At 38.5% G+C, this 24,869-nt stretch overlaps 1 protein-coding gene across 7 annotated transcripts in view; it reads right to left on the reverse strand.

Moving 5' to 3' along the window:
• Nucleotides 1-24,040, reverse strand: part of wdfy3 (WD repeat and FYVE domain containing 3) — an 86,639-nt gene extending 62,599 nt beyond the window's left edge. For 3 of the 7 annotated variants that reach the window (XM_026931125.3, XM_026931123.3, XM_026931122.3), the window contains exons 1-4: nt 16,525-16,816; nt 6,589-6,799; nt 4,465-4,588; nt 2,036-2,145 (exon numbers count right to left, since the gene is read on the reverse strand). In XM_026931125.3, the coding sequence (XP_026786926.3) occupies nt 2,036-2,145; nt 4,465-4,588; nt 6,589-6,799; nt 16,525-16,553 (474 nt within the window). In that variant the 5' untranslated portion in view covers nt 16,554-16,816. Of the gene's footprint in view, nt 1-2,035; nt 2,146-4,464; nt 4,589-6,588; nt 6,800-16,524; nt 16,819-23,797 lie in introns of those variants that run through there. The other 4 variants (XM_053228822.1, XM_026931120.3, XM_026931124.3 and 1 more) reach the window with 3 other exon arrangements.
• Between the last annotated feature and the right edge of the window lie 829 nt (nt 24,041-24,869).

Below are 24,869 nucleotides of genomic sequence, written 5' to 3' on the forward strand. Positions count from 1 at the left end.
ACAGTAAAGTGACTTTATCAGATTTATGGTCTGTAAAGATGTGAAAATGGTAACAAGTGCAGAACAAAACAAAAGATCTGAGAGACAGTGGTAGATCTGTGGCAAGTTCAAGGCCTTTCCATCTTGAGCATTTGCTCCAAACACATTGCAAATGCAGAACTCTAATCCAGCTGACGCTTAGGTAGCGTAATAGTGGAAAATGTGGGTTCCTCTTCTTTTTTCAGTTCAGTAAACCATGAAATGCTTCTGAAGTTCCTAATCAGGGTGTCATTCTTGGTCACAGAAAATTAATTTGAGTGCTCTTGGTGATCCTTCAATAATTTATGCAAAGTAGCCGTCATTCTCAATCATTCTCAGTGGAAATATATCCTCGCCAAAAGACACATGCAACCCTGATAAGAGGCTGTGTATGCACTGTGCTGGCTATCAGTCTCACTGCTAACACCCACTGCTTCTGCCCATTCGAATGGTTTAATGTGCTGTGAGAGAGTGTGGCCATATTTGGGACAAGAAGGATGACATCAGCCTGAGGCTCAGGTGGGTTTTAACAAAACAAAGGCGAGCTCAGCATGAACACCTGCGTTAGTCACTGCTCTGACGCTTAACTAAGGCTAAATCAGACCAGTGGCATGAAATAGTAGAGAAAAGAAAAAAGAAATAAATTGTGTATCTTGATTCAAAAAAAAAATCTGTCGGGAATGGCATCCTGTTGAGTCAGGCAGATGATTCATTCAAAAACACACACACACACACACACACCCCTCAGACCCCAGAGTTCGATGACCTCTGAGTCAATGCGTAAGCAGATTCAACACATGAACACACTGAAGATGATGTGGCTATATTAAGACTGCAAAAATGAAATGAAGAATTAAAACCGTAAGCTGTACAACACAATATAACACAATGTATAGTCAGTGTGTTGTCCACAATGTAATAAAAATAAGCAAATATGTCTGATCCTGCAGTGTAACTGAGGAAAAAATAACCATATTATTTCCAACTGAGGCTGGAAATGCTGCCTGGCACTGCCAAGTCCTTTCTTGGGATTTTTTTTCTAATTAGAGTAAGAAATCCAAAGCTGTTGTTTAAAGGCCCATGTGTGAGAATCAGAATGACAGTTGGGTTTATCTCAGCGGGGGAGGCGTTGTAGTGGCAGACGGTCAAGGCCAGGAATAGCACTCTCTCGGTGTGGACTGCACCTGAATGCTAATGACACAGAGCAGACACGCTGCTTAAAGGTCAAGTTCACACAGATGACATGGAGAAATTATACCTGACCACTGGTCAATGGAGAGATGAGAGGATAAGAGGTATCCGGTTATCTGCTAATGCATAATGACTCTACGGAAAAGAATGGAAATTAATGCAAAATTGAAGTCTGCAAAACTGAATCACATTTTCTTGAAGGGGGTTGCCTACACATATAAAAGTAAGAAAAATAAATTGAAAATGCAAAGTGGAACAGATATTACAAAAAAGAAAATAATTACCAGCAAGCTGCTGGTGAAACTCAGTATATACGCACACTCCAGTTTCTATGTCAACTTGGTGTCAGTTAATATCAGTGATTTCAAAACACCTGCATAAATGTCTGTCTGTTGTTTTTATTGGGGGGAAAAATTTTAAGCCCATTTTTCAGAATTTTAGCTGCATTAGCTGTTGTTTGAAAGGGGGAACTGATTCATTTCCCAAACAACTGCTAACAGAGCTGCTGGATGAGTGGAGGGATTTTTGACATGTCAAAATCATTTGCTTTCTTGCAGCATAAGCAAGAACTGATTTCTCATCGTCATGAACTGACTGGAAATTTGTGGTAATAATATTAACAACACGAACAGTATAGGGAAAAGAGAGAACTCTGTATAGACAACAGGAAATGAGGTAATGAACTATTGAACTTAACAACTGGATTGTACAGTGAGTATGTACTCATTTCCCTATACAGGACAAACAGCACGATTTCTAGAATTATGATTGGCTCAAACAGTTTTAGGCATTGTGTAACCGGCTTGCAGGTTAGAGGAACACGTACCTGGCCAGAGGAGGCCAACAGGTTGATGGTGGTCAGGAGCATCCAACCACGACTTGCCTCTTCGCTCTGATTCACCTCCAGAAACTGCACAATGGCCCTGCTGGCTGCCTCTGTGTTGAGACACACACACACACACACACACACACACACACAAGCATGTTCGCACAGGCCGAATTCATTTTCACACACCGGTCTGCGCCCGGGTTCATCTGTGGGTGGATAGTGAGTCAATTAGAGACGATGATGTGCAAAACCTACGAGTCGTCCATGCATCACTGCTCCTGCTGTGGCTTATTCTCTAACCACACACAAAATGAGTAATATATGTAAATTAGGTCAAGAACAAAAATAATTGAGGCTTGTTTATTATGTGGTTTAAAAAAATAAAATAAATAAAAAACAGTCCTTAAAGGTAACGTGAAATCAAAACTGTCCTGTGAGGAGTTATTTCCATTTCATATCGTCTTTAAGAATGTCTGATCATTTGGTGCTTGACATCATACAACTTTGATAAAAAAGGTTTATCTGGATGCGGTTTTATACACAGATGGCTCCTAAAATCCAATCTTCACATATTATAATAAAAACTACTTATTAATACACACATACTGTATATTGGTTCAAATAATGAAGTCAGTCATGTTAAAAGTATGTGAATCCTTACACACAGTTTGTATGTGTGTACACACATATGTTTTTAAAATGTCTGGCTTTAACAGCTTGTTTCAATTCACTCTTTCTGCTGAACCTCTTGAATTGAGAATCTGTGGCTGATTTTGCTCTATTTGAATCATTAACATGTGTGACATATGGACTTGGTCTTTTCTGTGTTTTAGGTCACAGATGCCCTGACATTTTGGTGTTATTTTTATACAGTTTTTTTTTTTTTTCATACAGTACAACCAGGCCAGCTCCACTCCACCATTCCTCACAACCGGAATGAAGTTTCGGGGTTAATACACAGCGTTTTGTTTTCTCCAAAGTGTGCACATTAAATTTGTGATTTTATTAACACTTATCAGTTATTTTACTCAGTTCTTTAACAACTATCAAGTTTTCCTGCTTGCTTCAGTGAGATGTGTTAGTAATGGCAGTTGGCACTGGCTTAGACTAACATAGCTGATATCATTCAATAGATTCAAAATAAAAAATAAAATAAATCTACTCAAAATAGGCTTGTATTCCTATGGAACAATATTTGTCAATGGTGCAAACATAATACACTATATAGAGCCATTGTAAGAGTAAACCAAATACTTTGAGTACTCGCTTATTTTCTCATTCGAGTTAAAAGGTAGTAAAAAAGGCAATCTATTGATGCTGTTGGCATCCATTTACTCCACTTTACTACATTTAATTAACCTTTTAAATAGATTGTAGGTGCAAATGTAATTTGAATTATAAAAGTATGCAGTGCATATTGCAAGGCATAAAAATGTCAGTATACTATATGCTAGGTAGCGAGCATATGTAGTTCAAATAAAGTTAAATGGGATTCAGCCTGTGCAAAAAAAAAAAAAAAATGTGGTTTGAGCATCACCCCTGAGCTTGGTGCTGTCCTCCGGGGATCTTATCACTTCAGATGGATGTTAACACCAGGTCTAAACTGTGCTGACTGGTAAGGAAAATGTGTTTTTGCTTATTATGTCCTCTATAACAATTGTCTTCTGCAAAAAAAAAACCGCTTTTAATTATTATGTTGCAGATGAAGATCACATTCTAAGATCCATTCATGCAGACATCCAACTAACCCCAAGGAGTCTATGGACTTCTTTCACTTCACGAGTCTATTTCTCACACACCTCCAGCTGGTGAGCATCCTCTGAGGGACTGGGTAACATATGCTCTGAGGTGATTTGATCAGAACTTTGACATTCCATCCGGTGCCAAAACAAGCCATAAGCAATAATTCATTTCCGAGACTTCAGAGATGAAAAGATGCAATCACTCATGTATGAGTCTCATAAGTTCCTTTGAAGGTTCCAGATCAGAAGCAGAGACAAGAGGGCATGCAGAAGAATAAGAACGCAAAACAACAAACCATTTCTAGCCTCGATACAACAAATGATATCAGCTGACTAGTTTAAAACCAGGATCATAGGATAACACTACGAATGATCTGCCTTTGAACTGTATACGCTTTCCTTAAATTGAGAGCGCTGATCCCATTCTGATGATGTCTGAGTGACTAGTGCAGTATTTCACTAAATCCTCACTACTAGTAATGCACATCAGTACTAGCATTATAGGCACATAATAACAGTGCACTGACATTGCTAGTTTGTTCATAGGAAAGCCTGTGTAGCTAAAAGATAAACTCTTCAGACAACAACTTAAAGACAACATCCCTGAACTTCAATAAGAATGTAGTTTTTATAATAATAGAGAAGAAACACAATAGTCATGTGTGTGTATATATGGGGTCTCACCTGTAGATTTATTAGACGCTCTCCGTCTGATCTCGGTCACCATTAGTCTGGACACCTGAGTGGTGAACTGCAGCAGGTCTGAGAACTTTTCGTGCATGGAGCTTGGAGGAGCGTTCCCAAACACCTGTCACAAACATATACAAAGACATATATGTGAACAGAACACTATTAGTGCAGGTCAGTTTCACAAAAACAGTTTCTGTAAACTGTTCAATATCACTGATAATTAAATCAGACACTAAATCATCACTTCCTGTGTGACTGATGCTGACCCGTGTCTCATTCTTAGGAAATGATTTAATTTGGTCTTGGCCAGTTCACACCAACCAGCCAGCTCTGCTCATGATACGACAACTATCATCCGGGGAGGGTGAAGGCTAACACGTGCTTCTTCTGTGACAGGTGAAGCCAGTCAAGCGTATCTTTTTTCAACTGCTGCTCATGCTGCATCACTGGGCAGCGGAACACACTTGAAGGAAAGAGCTGTCTGTCCTCTTCCTCATACACAAGCTCACAGACGCCCACAAAAATGACTAGTGTCACTGTGATTGACAGGGGAGAGAGTAACGCCAATAAATCCATCACTTTAACTGCTGCTAACTGATTTTGACGGAGTAACAGAGAAATATGTTACACCTGAACATAATCACCACTATGTTTTAATCTGATGGATTATAAACACTGTAGACCAGGTGCCCTCAAACTTTTTACAATCAGGAAAAAAACCTCAGTACAGATTTATCTTGCACACAAACTATTAAAAATGACACACTTTTCATTTCAGTTTTTTTTCCTTAACTTTCCCATTCTATTTAAATTGAGTCCAGCCAACATTAACTCAGATAAAGGCCTTAATTATCATAGATAAAGATAGGTTGGGATTTTCACTACTGTTACAAACTTATTTAAAAAAAAAAATGCTTCACAGACTCTGGGAGGTCCCTAGACCCTATTCTGAGAACCAGGATTGTAGATTACTTTAAGAAAATCCAAAACAATGTAGTGTTCATCCCCACTACTGTCATGTAATTGTGAGTAATCACCCGTTTTAATCTGAGATGAGCTCTAAAACACTCATGCTCAGCAGTTAGAGCACATTTCAAGCATGATTATTCAAATCAGTCACTGATTTTCCCATTATTGTGTCTGCTCCATTATGCTTCAACAAGTACTCTTCAAATCCTCATGACCACACTCCTCATGAAACTGTGATCAGTGATGACAGACATTAGCTGCCTTTCTGTATAATCAGAGCTTGAACAGTAATAACAGCACACTTGACCATACTGAGACTCTTGAATTCATGATGACTAACCTTCTCGAATAAAGCATTAGACATAAAGTAAATAGGAAATAAATGTACTGAAAAAATTTCAGCTGTGAAAATGCTGACTAAGCTCAAAAGCTCTAGAAGAGCTTCCGTTAAGCTCTGACAAACGATGAGCAATTCTGTGAACTGACACATCAGTTGTGTCTGATTGTGCAACCTTATTCTAACCTTGTGACAAGTCATAGCATCTGCACACCATTTAGCAAAATAAATCTGGTTTATTTTGGTTTTAGATATAACATGAGTATGTATAAATACTTCCTGCATTTGGTGTTATGATCAGTTATAAAGCACTCTTGTGAACTTCTAGGACAAAACAGTCTCTCAATAATCTCTCAATAAGCTTCCCTCCCACTCTTTTGCACATTTCAAAACGGCCATCATTGTACTTTTGCATCAGCCACCAAAATAAATAAATAAATAAATAAATAAAAGAGCACCAGCTAAAGCCAGGGCCAGACAGAAGCACATTCCCATCAGCCTTTAACTTGGCAGCTCTTTTTTTATTATTAAAATGAACCATTAAAAAATCTCTCTCACAATATTAAGGTATGTTGTTATAACTTCTGCCAGTTGCATTTAGATTTACTTACAGGCAAACTAGAGAAGTGCACAAATATTCATGTGATGTAGAGCAATCATTGACAATTCTTTTTTTTACAATATTATATACTTTTAAAATTGGAAGCCTATTAGGAAACCCAGTACTTTGTGCCATTTTTTTCCCCCTCATTATTTAGGTGCCGTCTTATTGCCATCATCATTACAATGCAACGGGCCGCATTTTTCCTCACCCTGTTAAAGACGGGCAGCATCATGTAGAGCTTCTCCTCCTGCTCCTTCTGGGTCATGTGACGTGGCGGGTGGCACAGCTCAGAGAAGAGGCGGCGCAGGTGCATGAGGCCCAGCGCGTTGTCCTGAGGACTGCACTCGTCCTGCCGCGGCCGCCCCATGATCCTTTTCACCATGTTCATCTTCAGCGGCTTCTTCAGGCCAAAGCTGGCCCTGAGACAAAAACAAAGCAAGAACCAATAATCAGTTATGTGTTCAACACATACAATCTAATTATCTTGTACAGTTTAAAATAACATCACTAAAAGTGACAGAACTCTTATTTATGTATTTATTGCTGTGTTTAAATCTGCACATTTTGTACTACACTACATACCTACGTACAATCTGGCTGACTTCCCATTTATTTTACTTAACTGATTAAATATGATAAGCTTAAAGTTGTTTTCAGCTTTAATTTCAAAAGGTCCACTGTGGTCACGTTAAAAAAAAAAAACAACAAAGGAATATTATGGAGTAAAATCCTAACAGGCAGGGAGAAACAATTTTACCACAAAACACTCTAGTGTACGTCAGTAGATGAGACGGCTAATTTATTTATTTATTTATTTTCTTGGATGCATGGCAAGCAACAGTAAAGCAGAATAATAATCAGCAGCTCCTCCATTTTTTCCCCAAATCCCCTCCACGTGTTTCTATTGGCTCACTAGACAGAGATTTGTGAATTCACAGTTCACAGGAAGCAAAAACAATAACAAAACCAACCAAACAAACAAAAAACAACACACTACCAGGAGCGTCCTGTCTCCTTTCCCTTTCAGTGAATCTGATTTTATGGTGAATTTAATTTTTGTTTGGTTTGACCGCTGCTGTAGCTGAAAAGGGAGAAAAGTGTAGTGTTTAGGTATCTCCTCTACTACCATATCAAGGGGTCAAAATCTGTAAAGGTTAAGACACACTGGGTGATGTTATAATACTGTAAACCATGATAAAAGGGAGGGGAAAAACAAGGAAGAGAGAGAGGAAACCAGCTAGTTTGTCTGTTTTGCAAAAGCCACATCTTCTAGCAGGTCTAACATTTATTAAACGATTCTCTCTCTCTTTTTTTTTTTTTTTTTTTTTTATTTTGCCTACCAAGAATATACATTCATACATGGAAAACTAAACTTGGACCTTGTTTAGGTTTAATATAGCTTTAACTGTCTGCCTTGGGTTTAATTTCAATTAAACTAAGGAGAACATAAGTATTCTCCTTATTCTATACTCCTTAACTCTGGAGAGAAATTATACCACACAGAAAAACAAAATAGTTTTACATTTGGATTTAATTGTCATATTGGGAGAAACTCATGAGGAAGCTGCAGTGACACTTCAAATACAACACAAAATATGAGCTACAATACAATTTCACAATCTTCACAGTGAACAGGAAACTGGGACATGGTGCAAACATGGTACTGTTATGAAACTAAATCCTGGTTTGCAGTGGTCATGTGAAAACTTAGGAGCAGCTATAAGGTGCGCAGCTATAGGGTGTACACCGAGCACACAAGTGCAAACAACACATTACAACTCATTTAAACAAATGTGATGTGACAGCCTGTCCTAGTCTAAACATTGTGGATTTCAAACAATATGTACAAAGTATAATCAGCCAAAATGGTATTGGTTTTGTCTGTGAAAATGTGGAAGGAAAAACAAAAGGTGTGCTTTCACAGAGCAGATCTAAAAGCCTAAATATGATTAGTGTTATAAGTTTAAGACTCCTGATAAGCTACAGCACTTTGAACATTGCTGCTGTGACTGAATCTAAAAGCATTATAGGCATTTCAGTCACATTAGGTGGCTTATTTGTGGTCAGAGAGCTCTAATGAGGGATTTAGAAAGGCCTTCCTGACAGTTAAAGAACCTGACAGTCAGGAATGTTTTTTCCTCAGAGCCTGTTATTGCCACAGCACGGGCCAAAAGCAGACGTGCCAACATTAGTAACAAGAACATCCTAGCAGGCAGAAAGAGAGCTAGAAAAAGAGAGAGAAAATACCAGGAAAAAATAACTTCACAACAAAGGCCCTAGTGTATATTGCTCAACAAGACAGCTATTTTTTTTTTCTCAGATTTGCACCAAACAACAAAACAGCAACACAAAGGTACAGTGCGAGCACTACTTAATAACAAGCAGCTCCTCCATTTTAAATCAACCAAAAACCACACAGTCACACCCAGTAGTTTTCTTTTGGCTCACAAGACCAAGGCTTGTGAATTCACAGGTCAAACTCACCTAGATCAAGCCGACGCAAAGAGAAAGAAGCCTTCAAAAGAAGCAAACATGTTTATTTCACATCCCTTTTCCTTTCCCTTCAAGTGAATTGGCTTTTCCATTGGGAGAGTTTTATTCACAATTTATTCAAATTCGGCTGCTGTTTTAGATGAAAGAAAAAATTCACTGTAGCAATGAGTCAAAAAACATAAAAGCTCTGCAAAAGTCAGCTTTCATTTCATCAGGTAGGAATAACTTTTAAAAAGTTTCAGTTGTTTTTCTGCATTCAAAGGATAGCACATTTTTAGTTGTTGTCTTCATTTAAAACTAGGGGTGTAACTATCCATCATGAAATGATGCTTCGTAATACAAAAATGTGACGGAGTGCATCGTGGACATGTGCAATTTACTTTTTAGAAATCAGCATTCGATTAATTATGAGCCCAATACCTTTGGATCACAAGGAGCAACACACGACCACATTGTGTACGGTGCCAAAAAGAGAGATTGCAGAAGCCGGGCATTTTAGCTGACTTTGGAGCTCTATTTCTGTTTAAAATGACGCCTCAGGTGCTGCTACAAAGCTCACTATGTTTCATTCATTCATTTTCCCCAACAATCAAATTGTTAGGAGAATTTACACATTTATTTATTTATTTATTAAGAGATGGTGAATCAGTAGTACATTGTTTACAATATTGAACCTCTGTTTGTAGCTATTTTTGACTTGTTTAATTTCATACAGGCACAAATGCACATTTTACATTGTTTATGATTCAGGAAATAAAAAAAGAATCTTTTCATTCATAATTTTTCTTCATTAAAATTCTGTTCAAAATATTCAGAGAGTCGAATTGAAGCAAATAATGAACCCAATATTGCGAACTGAATCATGATCTTGAGTCAGGAGGAAAAAATTATGTACCTGAGGCGGCTGCTGATCCTTTAATAACAATTTACAGTAATTCACAGTCTAAGCTGCTGGGTTTGAATCAGTAGGAGTTTTCAACTGAATGAAATTTTTGTCCACGGCATCAGCAATCAGGTTGGCAAATTAACAAACTCAGCACTGCTGGATCACAATAAAGCAGCGATTTGAATGCCTAATGTTAGCATGTGAGGTAGAGGGCAAAAGAAAGTTGACTCATTCGCCTAGTGCAGGAGTGACAGCCACATCAATTTGCACAACAGGTTTTATTCTCACGACAATAGCAGCAGCAAATAATTAGATCTGGTTTAGGCTACGTCCCAAACCTCTAACCAGCATACTAAATAGTAAGTCAGTACGCCATTGGTAAGTTTACTATATAGGCATACTTCTCAGTGTGCATTATGCACTTTGGGATGCAGTCATGAATTCTCTCCATGCGAACTGTTTCGAAATGGGGAGGGTGACACTCCTAGCTGAAAGTATACAACCAGTACCTAATGATCAACATCTTTATGCATTACCATCACTACTGGTGTCAGTACACAATTAGTAAAAAGTGAAGTGTTGTCTGAGTATTAATTTTCAATTTTTTGCTTGCCATTTTTAGGCACGATCATTTCACCCGGTTAAAGAGACAAGTATCCATATTGTTCCATATTCTGTGCACATCCATGGTGTTAGACCATGATCACTCTAATGATGTTTAATCAAAGAGTCACGCTTTATCCTGACAAACCACAGTACAGAACAAACACATCTGGTATTTATTTAATTTTATAGCACAATGCTGATGAATTGTTGAATCTGAAGGTGATGATTCATTTTCTGTAACAGCAGCTCTGATAGTAGTGCCGGCTGTAATTAAACTCACAGGTTTATATTAATGCTCTCAGTCTGATATGTTCACAGGGACTTGTAGGATGGACTGATAAGCTTAGGCTGCTAATAATTTTTCTTGTGTTGTTGAATTAAATGTGTTGTTATTTTAAAAAAAAGGAGAATTTTTTTATCCACCTTCCGTGTCTCTGGTGTCAGAACTTTGTAATGGTGACAGAAAAGTCTTCACGACTTTGCGCGTTTCGGTCTCTTGATAACATGAAAAAGCTGTGGGTTTTTTTTTTGTCTTATTAACTTCAAGAGAGAAATAAAGAGAGGTTGGTGAGGGAAGGACTGTTTACAGCTGTGCTGTGTGTAGGCAGTTTATAACTGTAGATGTTCTATAACATTAAATGTAAGCTCAATGTGTCATTCATTAACAAATAAAAAATTTGTAATCGTTGGCAAACTTCTGTGGTATAAGAAGAATTGCTGTTATAGGAGAATAATCCACTTCAGAGTGGTAACTGTAACTATGCTTCACATCAGGCCACACACACCATATCGTTGTTGATTATTATCCTAGATCAGCATGTCCTGTTGTATTTTATTCCATTTTCTTACACTGCAATGCCTGAATTTACATTCCCACAGTATGCCTGAGCAGGTCCAGCCAGTGACAGTGAACAATAATAAAGGAAATGGAGGTCAATTTCACAAAAATGATGAGGCTTTTTCCATGCACAGAGAATTGCTGATGCATAAATTATATGTCTAACAAGTACTAATGTCTCCAGGGATTTTACAGGATGCTGATCAAGTTTTAAACAAGTGATGGGGGATTTAGAGTTAGAATATCTGAACTATAAGTAATCACAGCCTACATTTAAGTTTTGGCTTCACAGAAATGAAACCGATACTCTCTTTAGCAGAAGTCTGCGGTTAACCAAGACAATTTTATTATAAAAAGGCAAATCCCTTCACTTGGGCCTCAGTAGACTCTTGGAACTTGGGAAAAGTGTGAACTGGTTGCCACCATGGCATGACGTGAATGAGTAATGAGCCTCTTTTTTGGTAAAATGCAAGCCTAATGCATTCTTGAGAAGCTGCAGAAAAGAAATTTGCATGTGTGGTCAGGCAAAACAGCTCATGGCCGACTCCTGCTGCTTTGTATGACTGCTCCCAACTCCATTACAGTGCACAGTTAGGTTCCATCCTTTAGGAAATGAGGATGAAATCAGGAAGATATGCATATGGCCTTTTAAAAATCTATCTACATGCTTTCACAAGCTACATTAATCACATAGCATCTACTATTTTAACAAGACATTAATTGTTGTGTGGCCAAGCTCTATCTAAGGACAACACAAACCAAAAAAGCCAAAAAGCCAACTTATGTTCTACATGCAATTTTAGAAGTATATATATTTTTCTGCAAGTCCAAGACAGCAAAATTGGTTGTGCTCTCTGGGTGGGAGGAAAGGTGAACTCTATCTCCCCTGTCAATCACAGCAAACGCTAGCCAATCGTTGGTGTCTGTGAGCTCATGTATGCAGAAGAGGGCGGATAGTGTTTTACTCAGAGTGAGTTATGCTGCCTTCTGACACAGCATGAGCAGTAGTTAGGAAAGATTTTGTTGGCTGACTTCACGTGTCTCAGAGGAGCCATGTTTTAGCCTTCCCCCTGTTGTCGTATGATAGGGGAGAGCTGACTGGTGGGGCAGAACTGACCAGGACCAAATTAGGTAGAAAATAGGGGAAAAAAAAAAGAAAAAAAAAAAGAAGTATATATAATTCTAATGACCCTTCAAATAAGAATGAATTCACTGAAGTACAGATTAGGGCGAAAATTGAAGCAATATGAAAAGCAAAAACACGTAACAAACTAGTCTTTGGCAAAAAGTATCATAAACACTCAAGAAGCCAAAGGCATGTAAGCCATTTCCTCACAGATCCATAATAACTCTGTAATCTAGACAAAAACATTTCTGAAATTTTTTATTTCGTCTGGGCCAAATATGGAGCTAGACAGCTCTGCAAAGTCCATTCAATTTATTCTATATTTAATAATTTTTTTTCCAAAAAAGTATATAAAAATGCAATGTAATGTTAATAAGTATAGTTTTTAATATTAAAAATCTTCCTTTGTCAGCAGCAGCTGATTCCTACACACACACACACACACACACTGTCTTTCTCTCTCTAAACAATGAAATCATTAATCCAGCAGTAAGGACTACACAAGCAAGGCTGTGTCTTGGGTGTTACAATAGAAACAACAGGAGGGTTTCCATCATCTGCTAAGGCGGCTAAGTGCATGTGGGTTAAGTAGGGTATGTCTGTTTGCTGAGTCGGGAGGAACGTGGTGTAAAGTGACTAACCCCTCATCTGAAACATCTGGTGGCTAAAAGAACTACTAAGATTTGCCAGAGGCACTGAGGACTGGAAGGAGCCCAAAGAAGTATTCTGACTCTAAACATGAAAAAGCATTTTCAGAATTGTAAAAATGGTTTTAAGGTGCTTCTTTTGGGCCCTGGGACAAGTATATTACATTTTCTGACTATCAGTTGTATGTTCATAGTTTCCTGTGATATAAGCAGGTTCTGTTCCACAAGCGGAAAAAGAAGAAGAAAATCTTTCTTTCAAGATATCAATGCACTCCAGTTGGTTTATATATTTCGCAATGACTACACTCGCCATCATCTAAACTCCACAAACTGAGGATAGAGTCTGGCCATCATCATGAAACACTTTTACTAGTTGAATACATGAACCTGTATGAATGACAGAAAACTTATTCATGCATCAGCAACACTCAGGGATGTGGAATCAGCGACGAAACCGAGTGAAATACAGAACAGTGCAGCACAAAAGTGTCATATAATAACACATATAATACAACATATAATACAACATTTGTCTTATAACCTAAGACATAAGTACGTAGACTGTAACGGACAGAAATTCATTTTGTAATTTTAAAAAGTCAGCAGCAAAACAAAAACTGTGATTATACACTGTGGTAACAATGTAGATTAATCTGTTACCATTTGAACCAGAGTATACGGAGCTGGATAAATTGGTTAAACGAGTTTTTCAGTGTTGCAGGTATCTTTAAAGGGAAGTGGTTTTTGTACTTGACAAAGCAGCCTCCAGACTTTTCTATATCAAATCTCAATATAAAGTGATACTATTAGCCCAACTGTTTAGGACCATGTTTAGGACCAAAAAAAAAAGCATTCAGTCATTTTTATGCCTCACAGAAGTTTATGAGATCTATGGGAAGGAAGTCTATGGGGTCTAATTTCCTCAAACACCCCAAAACGGTTTTAAATAGTTTAGGGGCTATATCACAGAAACATCTTAAGTGGAAAATCTTATTGGTTTAGTAACCATGACAACTAACAACTCTTAATTTTTTTTATGTAAGGAATAAAGCACATGGTGTTAAAAGAAAATGACAGAACAGTGATTAACAAAGTGTGCATGTAAGCTTTTCTAGTGTCTACAGCTTAACTAAAACATTCAAGTGGCAGCTTTCCTTCTCCCCAAACACCTGCTGGTTACCATAAGATCCCGTGTATATGCACTGTATGGCCCAAAGTGTGTAGACATCTGATCACGACACCCATGTGAGAGTCTTCACCGGAACTAAGCGGCCCAAACCTGTTGCAGCATGACAATGCCCCTGTGCATAAAGCCAGGTCCATGGACACATGGTTCACCAAGGTTGGAGTGGAAGAATTCATGTGTCCTGCACAGAGCCCTGACTTCAACCCCACTGAACACCTTTGCGATGAACTGGAACACCGACTGCACTCCAGGTCTCCTCAACTAACATCAGCACCTGACCTCACTAATGCTCTAGTGGCTGAATGAACACAAATCCCCACAGCCACGCTCCAAAATCTAGAGTACAAGCTTTCCAGAAGAGTGGAGGTTATTACAACAGCAAAGAGAAGGGCTAAATCTGGAATGGGATGATCGAAAAGTGCGTACTGGTGTGATGGACAGGTGTCCACAAACCTTTGGACATACAGTCTACAAGCACTGCAGTTTCTACAGAATAAGGCTTGACTGCTGTTTGAATGTGTTGCCGCTGACCAGCACTGGAGCGCTAGCAGTGCTTTTACCATTAAAATCATTTGTATAGTGTAACATCTGACACTTCTTTGACGCTGTTTTTTTGGACACCTTTCACAACATTTGGCCATTTTATCTCCCGCTTTCAGGTGAAATTTCTAGCCAAAAAATTTCAGTGCATTCCTAATAAATTATATACTTAATCAATGTTAGCTAGAATTGACATATATTAATGGATTTTATTTCATATTAATGAACTCCATTTACCTTGACAGAAAGCAAAGTCACATCAAGCAGGAAAATGGAGTGGGGCCAAATGATTACCAATGTGAAGGATGAGAGAAGGGGGCGGGGCTTCCAGAGGTGTTTGTTATGCTGCATTCAACTTTCCTCAGATGTGGAATTTGAGCTAGAAATTGGGGAAAAAACACAGACACCTCCATGTTCTCTTCCATGCTGATCGAGGGTTTTCTTTGGTTTTCCTGACTAGAGGTCTGGAATTACTATTATAGCATTAAAATCGGGTGGAAAATATGGGCGGAGGAGACTAAGGCATGTTTTTTAGCCTTATAGCTCACAGCAGCGTTCTCTGAGGTTAAAATGCAGAAAACGGTGGAGGGTTTGTGCGCTACCTACAAAAAAAAATGGACAAAAATGTAGAATCACTGCCTGAGAATATTAGTTATCAGACTATACATTTTACAACACAGTGCATCCATGACCAACCAAAAAAAGAAATGGAACTTAATTGTTGTGTGTTAAATTTTATGCAATTCTAACTGCATGACTGTTGAATGTTAACTCCAGTAAACTGTGGTTAAGGCCTTTATTCTTTACTGCTATTTTTTAAACAACTGGTGTGATGCAAATGTAAAAAAAAAACAAAAAACAAAAAAGCTGCTTAGAGGATTAAAAGAGTTTGTGAGCTTTGCATGATGTAATCGGAGAAACCTGACTTCATGTGTGACAAAACAGAGAACCTAGACTCAACGTTTCCATCATTTCCAAATGCAAAAAAAAGGAAGCTGAAACAAAACCGGATGCCTGATAAAGCTAAATTCATCATTGTCCATACAAACAGAAGCAATGTTTTGGTTTACTCAAATTCTAGTAGTCACTGGACCATAATATTTTGACTCATTCAGTTAAAACAAACAAACAAACAAACAAACACAAAAAAAATGTTATCAAGCATTTGTTCTATCTGAGTCTAGTCAAGTTAAAATGTCAGATGTTTCCAAGCAAACCAACAGCGTCTGAAATAAACTACAAATACTGACTTAAAAAACAGAACACATTTCGAATGCCCATAGCACTAAGACTCACATGCAAAATATCCACAATCACTAACAACATATTTACCATCTCCATAATTCTACCTTAGAAAATCAATCGCACTATTGAAGAAATAAAGTGTCTCAATACATGCTTAGAAAATTAATACAGCATATCCAGTGTATTATCCATGTATTCAGGGTCTAAACAGGAAACCAGTTCTTCCAATAAAACCCTTATCAAGAACAACTGTTTCCTATTTCACTAAAACCATGTAAACAAGGCTTATCACATCAATCCATTCTTCCCAGTGCTGTCTAATATTCCAAAATCATGATATCTGAATAAAACAAAGCACCATCCTTGCACTGTAGACATTCATCTTGTCATATCTCAAATGATGAACAATGCACAGAACCAAATTTTCTGTCTGTGGCTGAAAGAAAACGTTGGTCAGAGACACCAGCAGGCTGTAAGGAAGCAGCTATTTCGAGACCACCATGGCAGCAGATCAAACCGCACCAAAAAGGCGTGTAAACAAACCTGCTTGTCACCATGGAGAATGTGTTTTCCATACCTACTGCTCTCCCGCTGCTCTGCCAGCATCCCTTGGTATCATCGATGGAAAGGCAATCCGAAAGGAACCGGGGAGATAACGATCCTTATTTTTCCGTACAGGAAGACAGCTCAGCGTTTATGAGGCGTTATGGGCGCGAGCGGCGAGCGAGGAGTTTTATTGGCACTGCCAGGCGACTCGGGTGCCAGCCTGCAGGGACTGGCACAGCTGATGCCCCCCTGTCACCAGCTGTACCACGCGGGTGGATAATGGGAGGGGCGCTTCTTTCACACCAGGAGATACCATCTGGGTGCCGTGGCGGGGGAGCAAAGAGACACACTCCACTGAAAAGAGCATACAGATTTTTTAAACTCGCCCTATTGTGTCTGATCATCATAGCTTCCTCTATTTATTTTAATTCTCAAAAGCAGTACAAAACCTGATTTTTTGTACCACAGTTCTGTTCAATTCTCAAATGTGGATCAATTTTCTGTCTCAACACACCTCTGATAGTACTTTCAGCTGTGATTGAAATGAGAAGTTCATATTAATGCGCTCATTCTTAGACATTATTGTTTCTATAGTAACAGCTCATTCACAGGCACTTGCATGGCAAACGCTCCACACAATCTAACGCTAATAAATTAAAATAAAAAAAATTAAAAGAAAAGAAATTTCATTATGATATACTGGTGCTTTTCACTTGGAAGTGGAAGCCAGAACTCAGAAACACATTTTCTACATGGTTTCCTACCATGGATTCCACCATGCTCGTCTTTTGTTAGCAACAAGTTAGCCAGCTAACTGTGACGAGTGATGTATATTTACCCCTCAAAACAGTGATCTGTATAGTCACTGTTATGGATTTAACAAGCGAATATGTCCGTATGTTGATTTATCTAACGTAAATACTTGTATGTACTGTATAACTCATTTAGAAGTAAGCAGTGCTATTATATTTACTGTTCATGCTGTACGTGGACATGTTGATTTGATGTCACTTGCTGAACTCGTGGCTGAGGAGACCCTCCCAAGTTTACGAGTAGGAATTCCAAGTTGAAGGGGAGCGATTTCTTTGGTGAATCGTGAACAATAACTCTGCTTCACATCTACATGCATCACGCCATGCAGTCGCGGATTATTTTCCTATAACAGCATGTCCTGTCTTTATTTATTCCTTACATACGAGAGTAATAGGCCCAATAATTCAAGTACCCCTCACTGCAGAAAAAAAGTCCATGGGGTAGAGTCAGACCTGTTCTAGCTCCTGCCACCTGGACAAAATCGAGCGAAAAATCCAAGCAGTGGAGACAACTCACAGTGTGTTTCAGGCTGGAGAAGTGTGCTGTTTTGGGTTAGAAGCGGTGGATGGTTCTGCAGCGAGGACTATCTTTAACAATTCACCAAAATACGCTCGATCTCTCTCTCTCACACACACACCCAGTCATGTCATTTTAGCCAAAAATAAATAACTGCTTATATAAAAATCTGAATCAGCAGGATGACCATATGAACCAAAGCCATTTTCATAGTAAAGCACTGTTACAGAAACCAGAAGCGAGAAGTGAACTTCCTACACAGGGCTGGGGAGGAAAGAAAAAAAAAAAAACAACCCTCACTGCCAAGCATTCATTAAGAAAACCAACATTCAAGTGGATGCTTGCATTGTAAAAGAACGATATCACCTTCTGAGATCCATAAAGCAGCTATAAAGCAGATGCCATTATTTATCCATCCTTATAAGCAACCTGGTCTGAGATTTCAGGACGTGAGTTTTCAAAATGGAAATAACTCAAACTCTATTCAGTTCATTAACCCTGACAGTGATGCAGTTTATACTGTAACTCACATGCACAGAGCAAAGTACTGAGATCTGAAAACACACCAGAACAGTGACTACTGAAAGCATAGATGGAAAGAAGGAAGTGATTCTTCAGTCTGCTTTTGTGTTTAGTACACTTAGCACAAACACGACCCCAAAATACTGCCTACCTCTGCAACCTCGTGCTGAATGGAAGCTGCGGGAGGCAATATGAAGCATCCACATCTCCTTTCTACACACACAGGAATTGAACTGGTATTAATCAGGAAGGGTGGCCAGAATTCAAATACAAAAAAGACTGAGATGAGACTAGTATAATTCCTGGGAATTATCAGGAAGGCGTATGTGTGAAAAAAAGGCCAGTACGTTAACAAGAAAGACACAAAGACATCTTTTAAGGTTTGAAATCTACATGAAGTTTCTTTTAAATCCAAACACTAATCGTAACAACTGTCTAGAGTAGTGCATAAGTATAAGGTTTGAGACACAGCTCTAGTGTCATTGCCAGTTGTGGACTCCAACTGTAGTTGATATATAGGGAATAAACCACTTGGGGACATGCTGTTATAGGAAAATAATCAACATCAGGGTGGTGCACTCCAGTGCAAAGCAAAGTTACAGTTACCACCCCAAAGTTGATTACTTTCCTATAACACCACATCCCGAAGTGTTTTTTTTTTCTCTTACACCACAGTATAGGCCCACAATTCTAACGCCACAGTAACTTGCCAACAATTACAACTATTATTTTTTTAAGAATAACATTTTTATCCATTTATAATTATATTAATGTTGTGAAATGTCCTTGAAACAAGTTAGATCATTTTATCATTTACATTATAACAGCAATAAACTATTGTTCCCCTGTCGTTTTATGCTAATAAGACAATTTACAAAAAGCTTCACCATACCAATGATATATATTTAAGAGATATATTTCTTCTTTGTTAAATAACACATTTTCACATTTTCATCCTTGTGAATGAGCTGTTACTACAGGAACAGTGACAGGTTAGAATATAAACCTGCCATTTGAATTACAGCTGGAACTATTGTCAGGGCTACTGTGAAGGACAATTAATCAACACCTTCTGACTAATCAGATTATAAAATTCAACAATGCTATGGCATACTGTAAATATAATTCATTTTCATAATCAATAAAAGTCTATAATTTGTCTTTAAAAAAAAAAAAAAAAAAGACTTCCTTAAAGCCTGTAGGATGTATGCCATGAATAAAGACTAGTCTAAAGATGGACAGTTTAATAGTAATTTTTTCGCATTTTATTTCTTATATATTAAGTTCCAAATAAATTCATAAATATCAGTTACTTTTAGACAATCAGTGTGCTGCTGTCTTTCAGTTGAGTTGGAAAGTCGGAGAGACAAGTGAGTTCCTGTTATAACAGATATAAACAGTCATTACTTCACCAGTCTCTGTTTTTTTCTCTCTCTAGAAGTTAAGACAAAGTCATGTTACTGAGAAAACACAAAGCATCAACTCGTCTGTCCTGAGGACTTTCACATTTAGGAAAACTTGAGATTATGTGGCGTGTAAAAAAAATTTCATCGTACAAGCCCATGTGAATGAGCTGTTACTATAGAAACGATAACATCTTATTGATTAGTACAGATGACATGTTTTAGATTTGAATCACAGCAGGGACTACTGTCACAATCAGGAATCCAACAGTGCTGTGGTATAATGAGTGGTTTATTCAGGAGTCACTGACAAACAATGGCAAGAGCTGTATTCGGATTGGATTCACTTATCAAGCGGACATCTGTAATACATTTTTTTTACACGTCTCCTCGGTGATAAAACTCTCAAATCCGGACAGCAACAAAATGACCCCACAATGAGCGACTTTCTGCTGGTTTGTATATTCTACAAACCCGGATGTTTGCGTCACATGATTCCTTCAATGTCACGTTCAGTTCCTTCAATGTCTAAATGATTAGCAGTTTGAATATAAACAATTAAACCAGATAAAGTATTAATTTATCAGCATTTAACATTAGATACTTAAGGAACTGGCAGTGATACAAACAGTTATTATTTATAGAAGACTAATAGTTCATATTGTGCATACATGAATATAAAGTAATGCTTTATACCTGTAGCTCCCATTATAGTGGCTCCTTTAATCAGCCTGTGGGATCTCACGTTTCCTAATGATTTTTTTTTCACCTGAAAATGCTTTCCCAGGTAGCATGTGTAGTCGAGGTTTTTACCACTAAGATGAAGTATATGCTTGAGTGCCTCTTCTAAAGCTTCCATTTTACATCTCATGACTTGGGAAGTGTCTAATATCTGGGTTATGGTCACTGATAAGCATGCTATGAGACTAAATACAGCAAGATGCAGAGGTCAAACATCATCATTTCTAGTGTGACATCTAGATAATCAGTAGATTACCCAAACAGTAGATAAAACTCTATTCAGGTGGGATTAAATGCACATGGGGTCCTGAGGTAATTTAATTGTACAGGTGCTACTTTGTGATTTTATTCCCGTCTGGATCGGCTATGTCCATGTTTTTCTCCGTCCTTCAGTGAGAAAATTACAGGCTGAATTACTGACTGTTTTTTGCCAAAATGAGCAGTCATTTGATAATTTTGTCCTGGATAAACATCAGTGATTTTCTATGCAGATGCTGCCTCGCATTAGGAAAAAAAAGATGTCTGACTGTTGCAACTTTGCTGCTACTAAATGGATGCTTGTTGTATACTTTGTGATTATCATTTTATTGTATTTTACAAGTGAAATAAGAGCCAGCATCTCTTCTCTACTCCAGTGACTCTTTGACTGCTTGGACGCCATGTTGTGAAAGGAGTGTGATGGGCCCCGTTCACACCTGGCATTAACATGTGTCCTGGGAGATCTGATCACAAGTGGTCAGTGCTAAGTGCAGGTGTTAACGGGGCAAACGTGTCTCAGAGACGCACTGTGATCCGATCACTCGTATCACAACGGGTGGTGGTCTGGGATGCATATGACCACATCACATTTATAGCGCAAATGTGAACGTGTCTCAATGCGTCACAGACAGCCTAATCAATTGCATCATTGCCGTAACTGGAAACTATAATCACTGCGAGACTGTTTGGAAATGGCGTTGAACTGATAACTCTCCGTTATCCACTTCTAGCGCGCACCATTGCATTCTCCGTGGTCTTGTGACTAAAATAGCAGAAATGAAAACAGCTGCTTTTTAGCTTCTTTCTTTGTCTCATCTGCCATTCATTTATAAGTTTTATTACCAGACCACGTGAGCAAAGCATATGAAAAACCTGTACATGCACATGAAACAGGATTCGCAAGACATTTCAACGTGAAAACAAAATACAGCGGAAGGGTGCCGTAATAAACGTGTGTAACACCCTTCCTCCGGTGGAAATGATGCATGAAATCTGAAAGCAAGTGGTCACAGGAGAGGCATTCATAATGCCAAGTGTGAACGGCTCTGTGTCTCAGCTGTCCACTTGTGATCGGATTTTAATAGATGGATGCTAATACCAGGTGTGAACAGGTGTGAACAGAACCCATATGACCACGGGACACAAACATCCAGGTTCATAGAAAATACAACACACTAGAAAGTCGCTCCTCCTGTGTTCATTTTATTGCTGTCCAGATGTGAGAGTTTTATCACTGAGGAGACTTGTACAATAATTTATCACAGACGTCACGCTGATAAACGGATCCAATCCGAATAGGGCTACGGCTGATCAGGACGGAAATAAAATCACAGAGATTCACCTGTAAAAGAGGAAATTACTCCAGGACCCAGTTGAAATTGAATCCCATCAAAACAGGGCTTAGGTGACACTTTAAATGAGTGTCGCTTTTAAATGATGGACTTTAAATGATGACTTGTACACCAGCACCAGATTTAATGATAAACACTGATGTTATAAGTGTGTGTGTGTCAGAGAGAGAGAGAGAGAGAGAGAGAGATAGAGAGAGAGAGACATAATAAAGGTGTACAGTCTCTCTCTCATCCTCTCTCTCTCCCCAACCCCTATGTCTTTATCTCTCTCTCTGTCCATCTGTCTGTCTCTCTCCCCAACCCCTATGTCTTTATCTCTCTCTCTGTCTGTCTCTCTCCCCAACCCCTATGTCTTTATCTCTCTCTCTCTGTCTCTCTCCCCAACCCCTATGTCTTTATCTCTCTCTCTCTGTCTCTCTCCCCAACCCCTATGTCTTTATCTCTCTCTCTGTCTGTCTCTCTCCCCAACCCCTATGTCTTTATCTCTCTCTCTCTGTCTCTCTCCCCAACCCCTATGTCTTTATCTCTCTCTCTCTGTCTCTCTCCCCAACCCCTATGTCTTTATCTCTCTCTCTCTCCCTCTGTCTGTATGTCTGTCTCTCTCCCCAACCCCTATGTGTTTATTTCTCTCTCTCTCTCTCAGGTCATGACCTGCTCTTTACTGGTCGCGTGCCAGTGTTATGATTCTGTACCGATTCGGTTCGATGGCTAACTTCCAAACGGCTCCCTATTGGTCAGACAGGGCGCGAGCTAGGGTGGAGGACCCATTATTTCAGATCGGATGTAGTGCACTTAGCTAGGAATCAGCGAGCCATTTGAGATTCTCCCAATGACTTGCACATCCCTTAAGTTTTACTCGGTGTGAGCAGCTGTATTTTGATTCTCTCTCGCTCACTCATAAACACACATAAACAGCTGTTTAACGAGGAGAGAATACACTAACACAAATATAACAATTTTCTTCAGCTTTATAGCGAGCACTAACTCAGTATTCCAGTAAAGACAGACAAGAAATATGACATTAGGGCCCTTACTGTAAGTGGGAGAGCGAATAAATTTCATTTTTCTGCACATACATGTATCTATATATCTAACATTTAACCAACTAGAAATGTATAATATTTCACTGAAAGCTCTCAGCTAGTCAGTGTTTAGAGATAAGCCGTTAATATGGTCAGGTAAAGGACACAGTGTTCACACATCCTGCACTGAGAGTAGGAAAGGTGGTGGCTACACAATTAGCACCAGAAATCACTTACAGCCAGCTAACGCTAGTTTCTGTTCAATTAAGCGCACTGAGGCTTCAGACAGCACGCGTATAAACCATATTCAAGAGCTGTTAGTTACCCTGTTATATTATTTACCGTGTAAAATAATCAGTGTACCAGTAAACAGCCATAAGTAGCTACATCCCCCTGTACGGCTGTTCCCTCTGCGCACAAGCTGCTAAGCTAGCGTTAGCATTAGCAGGCTAGCCAAACACTTCTACCATGGAAGCTGTATTCCCGTGAACAGCCAGCAACAACAACAGCCTTTTATAACACACCAAGTTAAAGTTATTTAAATATCAACACACACACACACACACACACACAAGCTGCTTGAGGCGGCGGAGTGGAAGCTGGCTCGTTAGCACTCCGCTAGCGTTAACGTTAACGTTACTCAGACCAGCGGCTCGCGCTATCAATGAACAACTTACCGCTAACGCCGAGGCTGAGGTCGGTGAAAACCGGGCGTTTAACGGACTGGATCTCACTTCACTATATTAATGACAACCTCCTTTTCCGTTTTCCATCCATATTTGACGCATAATGAGCACAGCGCTTGGTGTAGTGGCTACTGTTTTGGAGTGAAATCAGCTAGTGGCCATATTTAATCCTCGGCATCCCAACAACACAGACTCCTCATCCCAGCTCCACTACTCCGTATCAGCGCTCAGCGCTTCCACACTGCCGCCTGTCTGTCGGCCAAAACACCGGCAACAGCGGCGCCTGCTGGCCAAACTGCGGAACTGCACCTGCCTTCATCAGATCCCATTTAGTCTGCTTATATAAACCCGGGACTCTGTACTGTAGAACTAGTGAACTTTACTTTTTTTAACTGAAGCACTTCACAGTAAAATAAATAAATAAATAAATAAATCACAAAAATCACAATGTAAATATAATAAAGTATAAATATAATACAATTAATCCTAACAAAAGAGAAACCAGTCAAGTTTCTTTATATGTAAACATTTCCTCTTCTAACAAGAAATTCCTTTCCAAAGCCAGTGCCAGTGTTTGCCATGTTTACAGGATTTACTTAACTAGTCAACATAAACCCATGTATGTTTGTTTATGTACTAAAAAGCATATTTTTATGTAACTAATTTACATAAACTCAAGTCATTTAAAATCCTGGTTTAACCATTTTTAACATGTTTTAACTCTCCATAAAATATTATTTTATATGTAACAAGTTTACATAAAACCTAGTATTTAAGTATTTGTTGAAACCCTTTTTCTTTACAATTTTAAAATGTTTTAACTCAACATAACACATATATTCTTATGTAACTAGTTTATATAAACCCAGGTATTTTTGTTCTTTTTTTTTAAACCATTTTAAACAGTTTTAATGCAACATAAAATAAAATTTTAATTATTAATCATTTAATAATTTATACTGTTTTAACACACCACATATATTGCTTTTTATGTAACTAGTCTACATCAACCCAATTTGGTTATTTATGTACATTTTAACCATTTTAAACTGTTTTAATGCTC

The sequence above is a fragment of the Pangasianodon hypophthalmus genome, chromosome 24, assembly GCF_027358585.1.
Source record: "Pangasianodon hypophthalmus isolate fPanHyp1 chromosome 24, fPanHyp1.pri, whole genome shotgun sequence".
NCBI lineage: Eukaryota > Metazoa > Chordata > Actinopteri > Siluriformes > Pangasiidae > Pangasianodon > Pangasianodon hypophthalmus.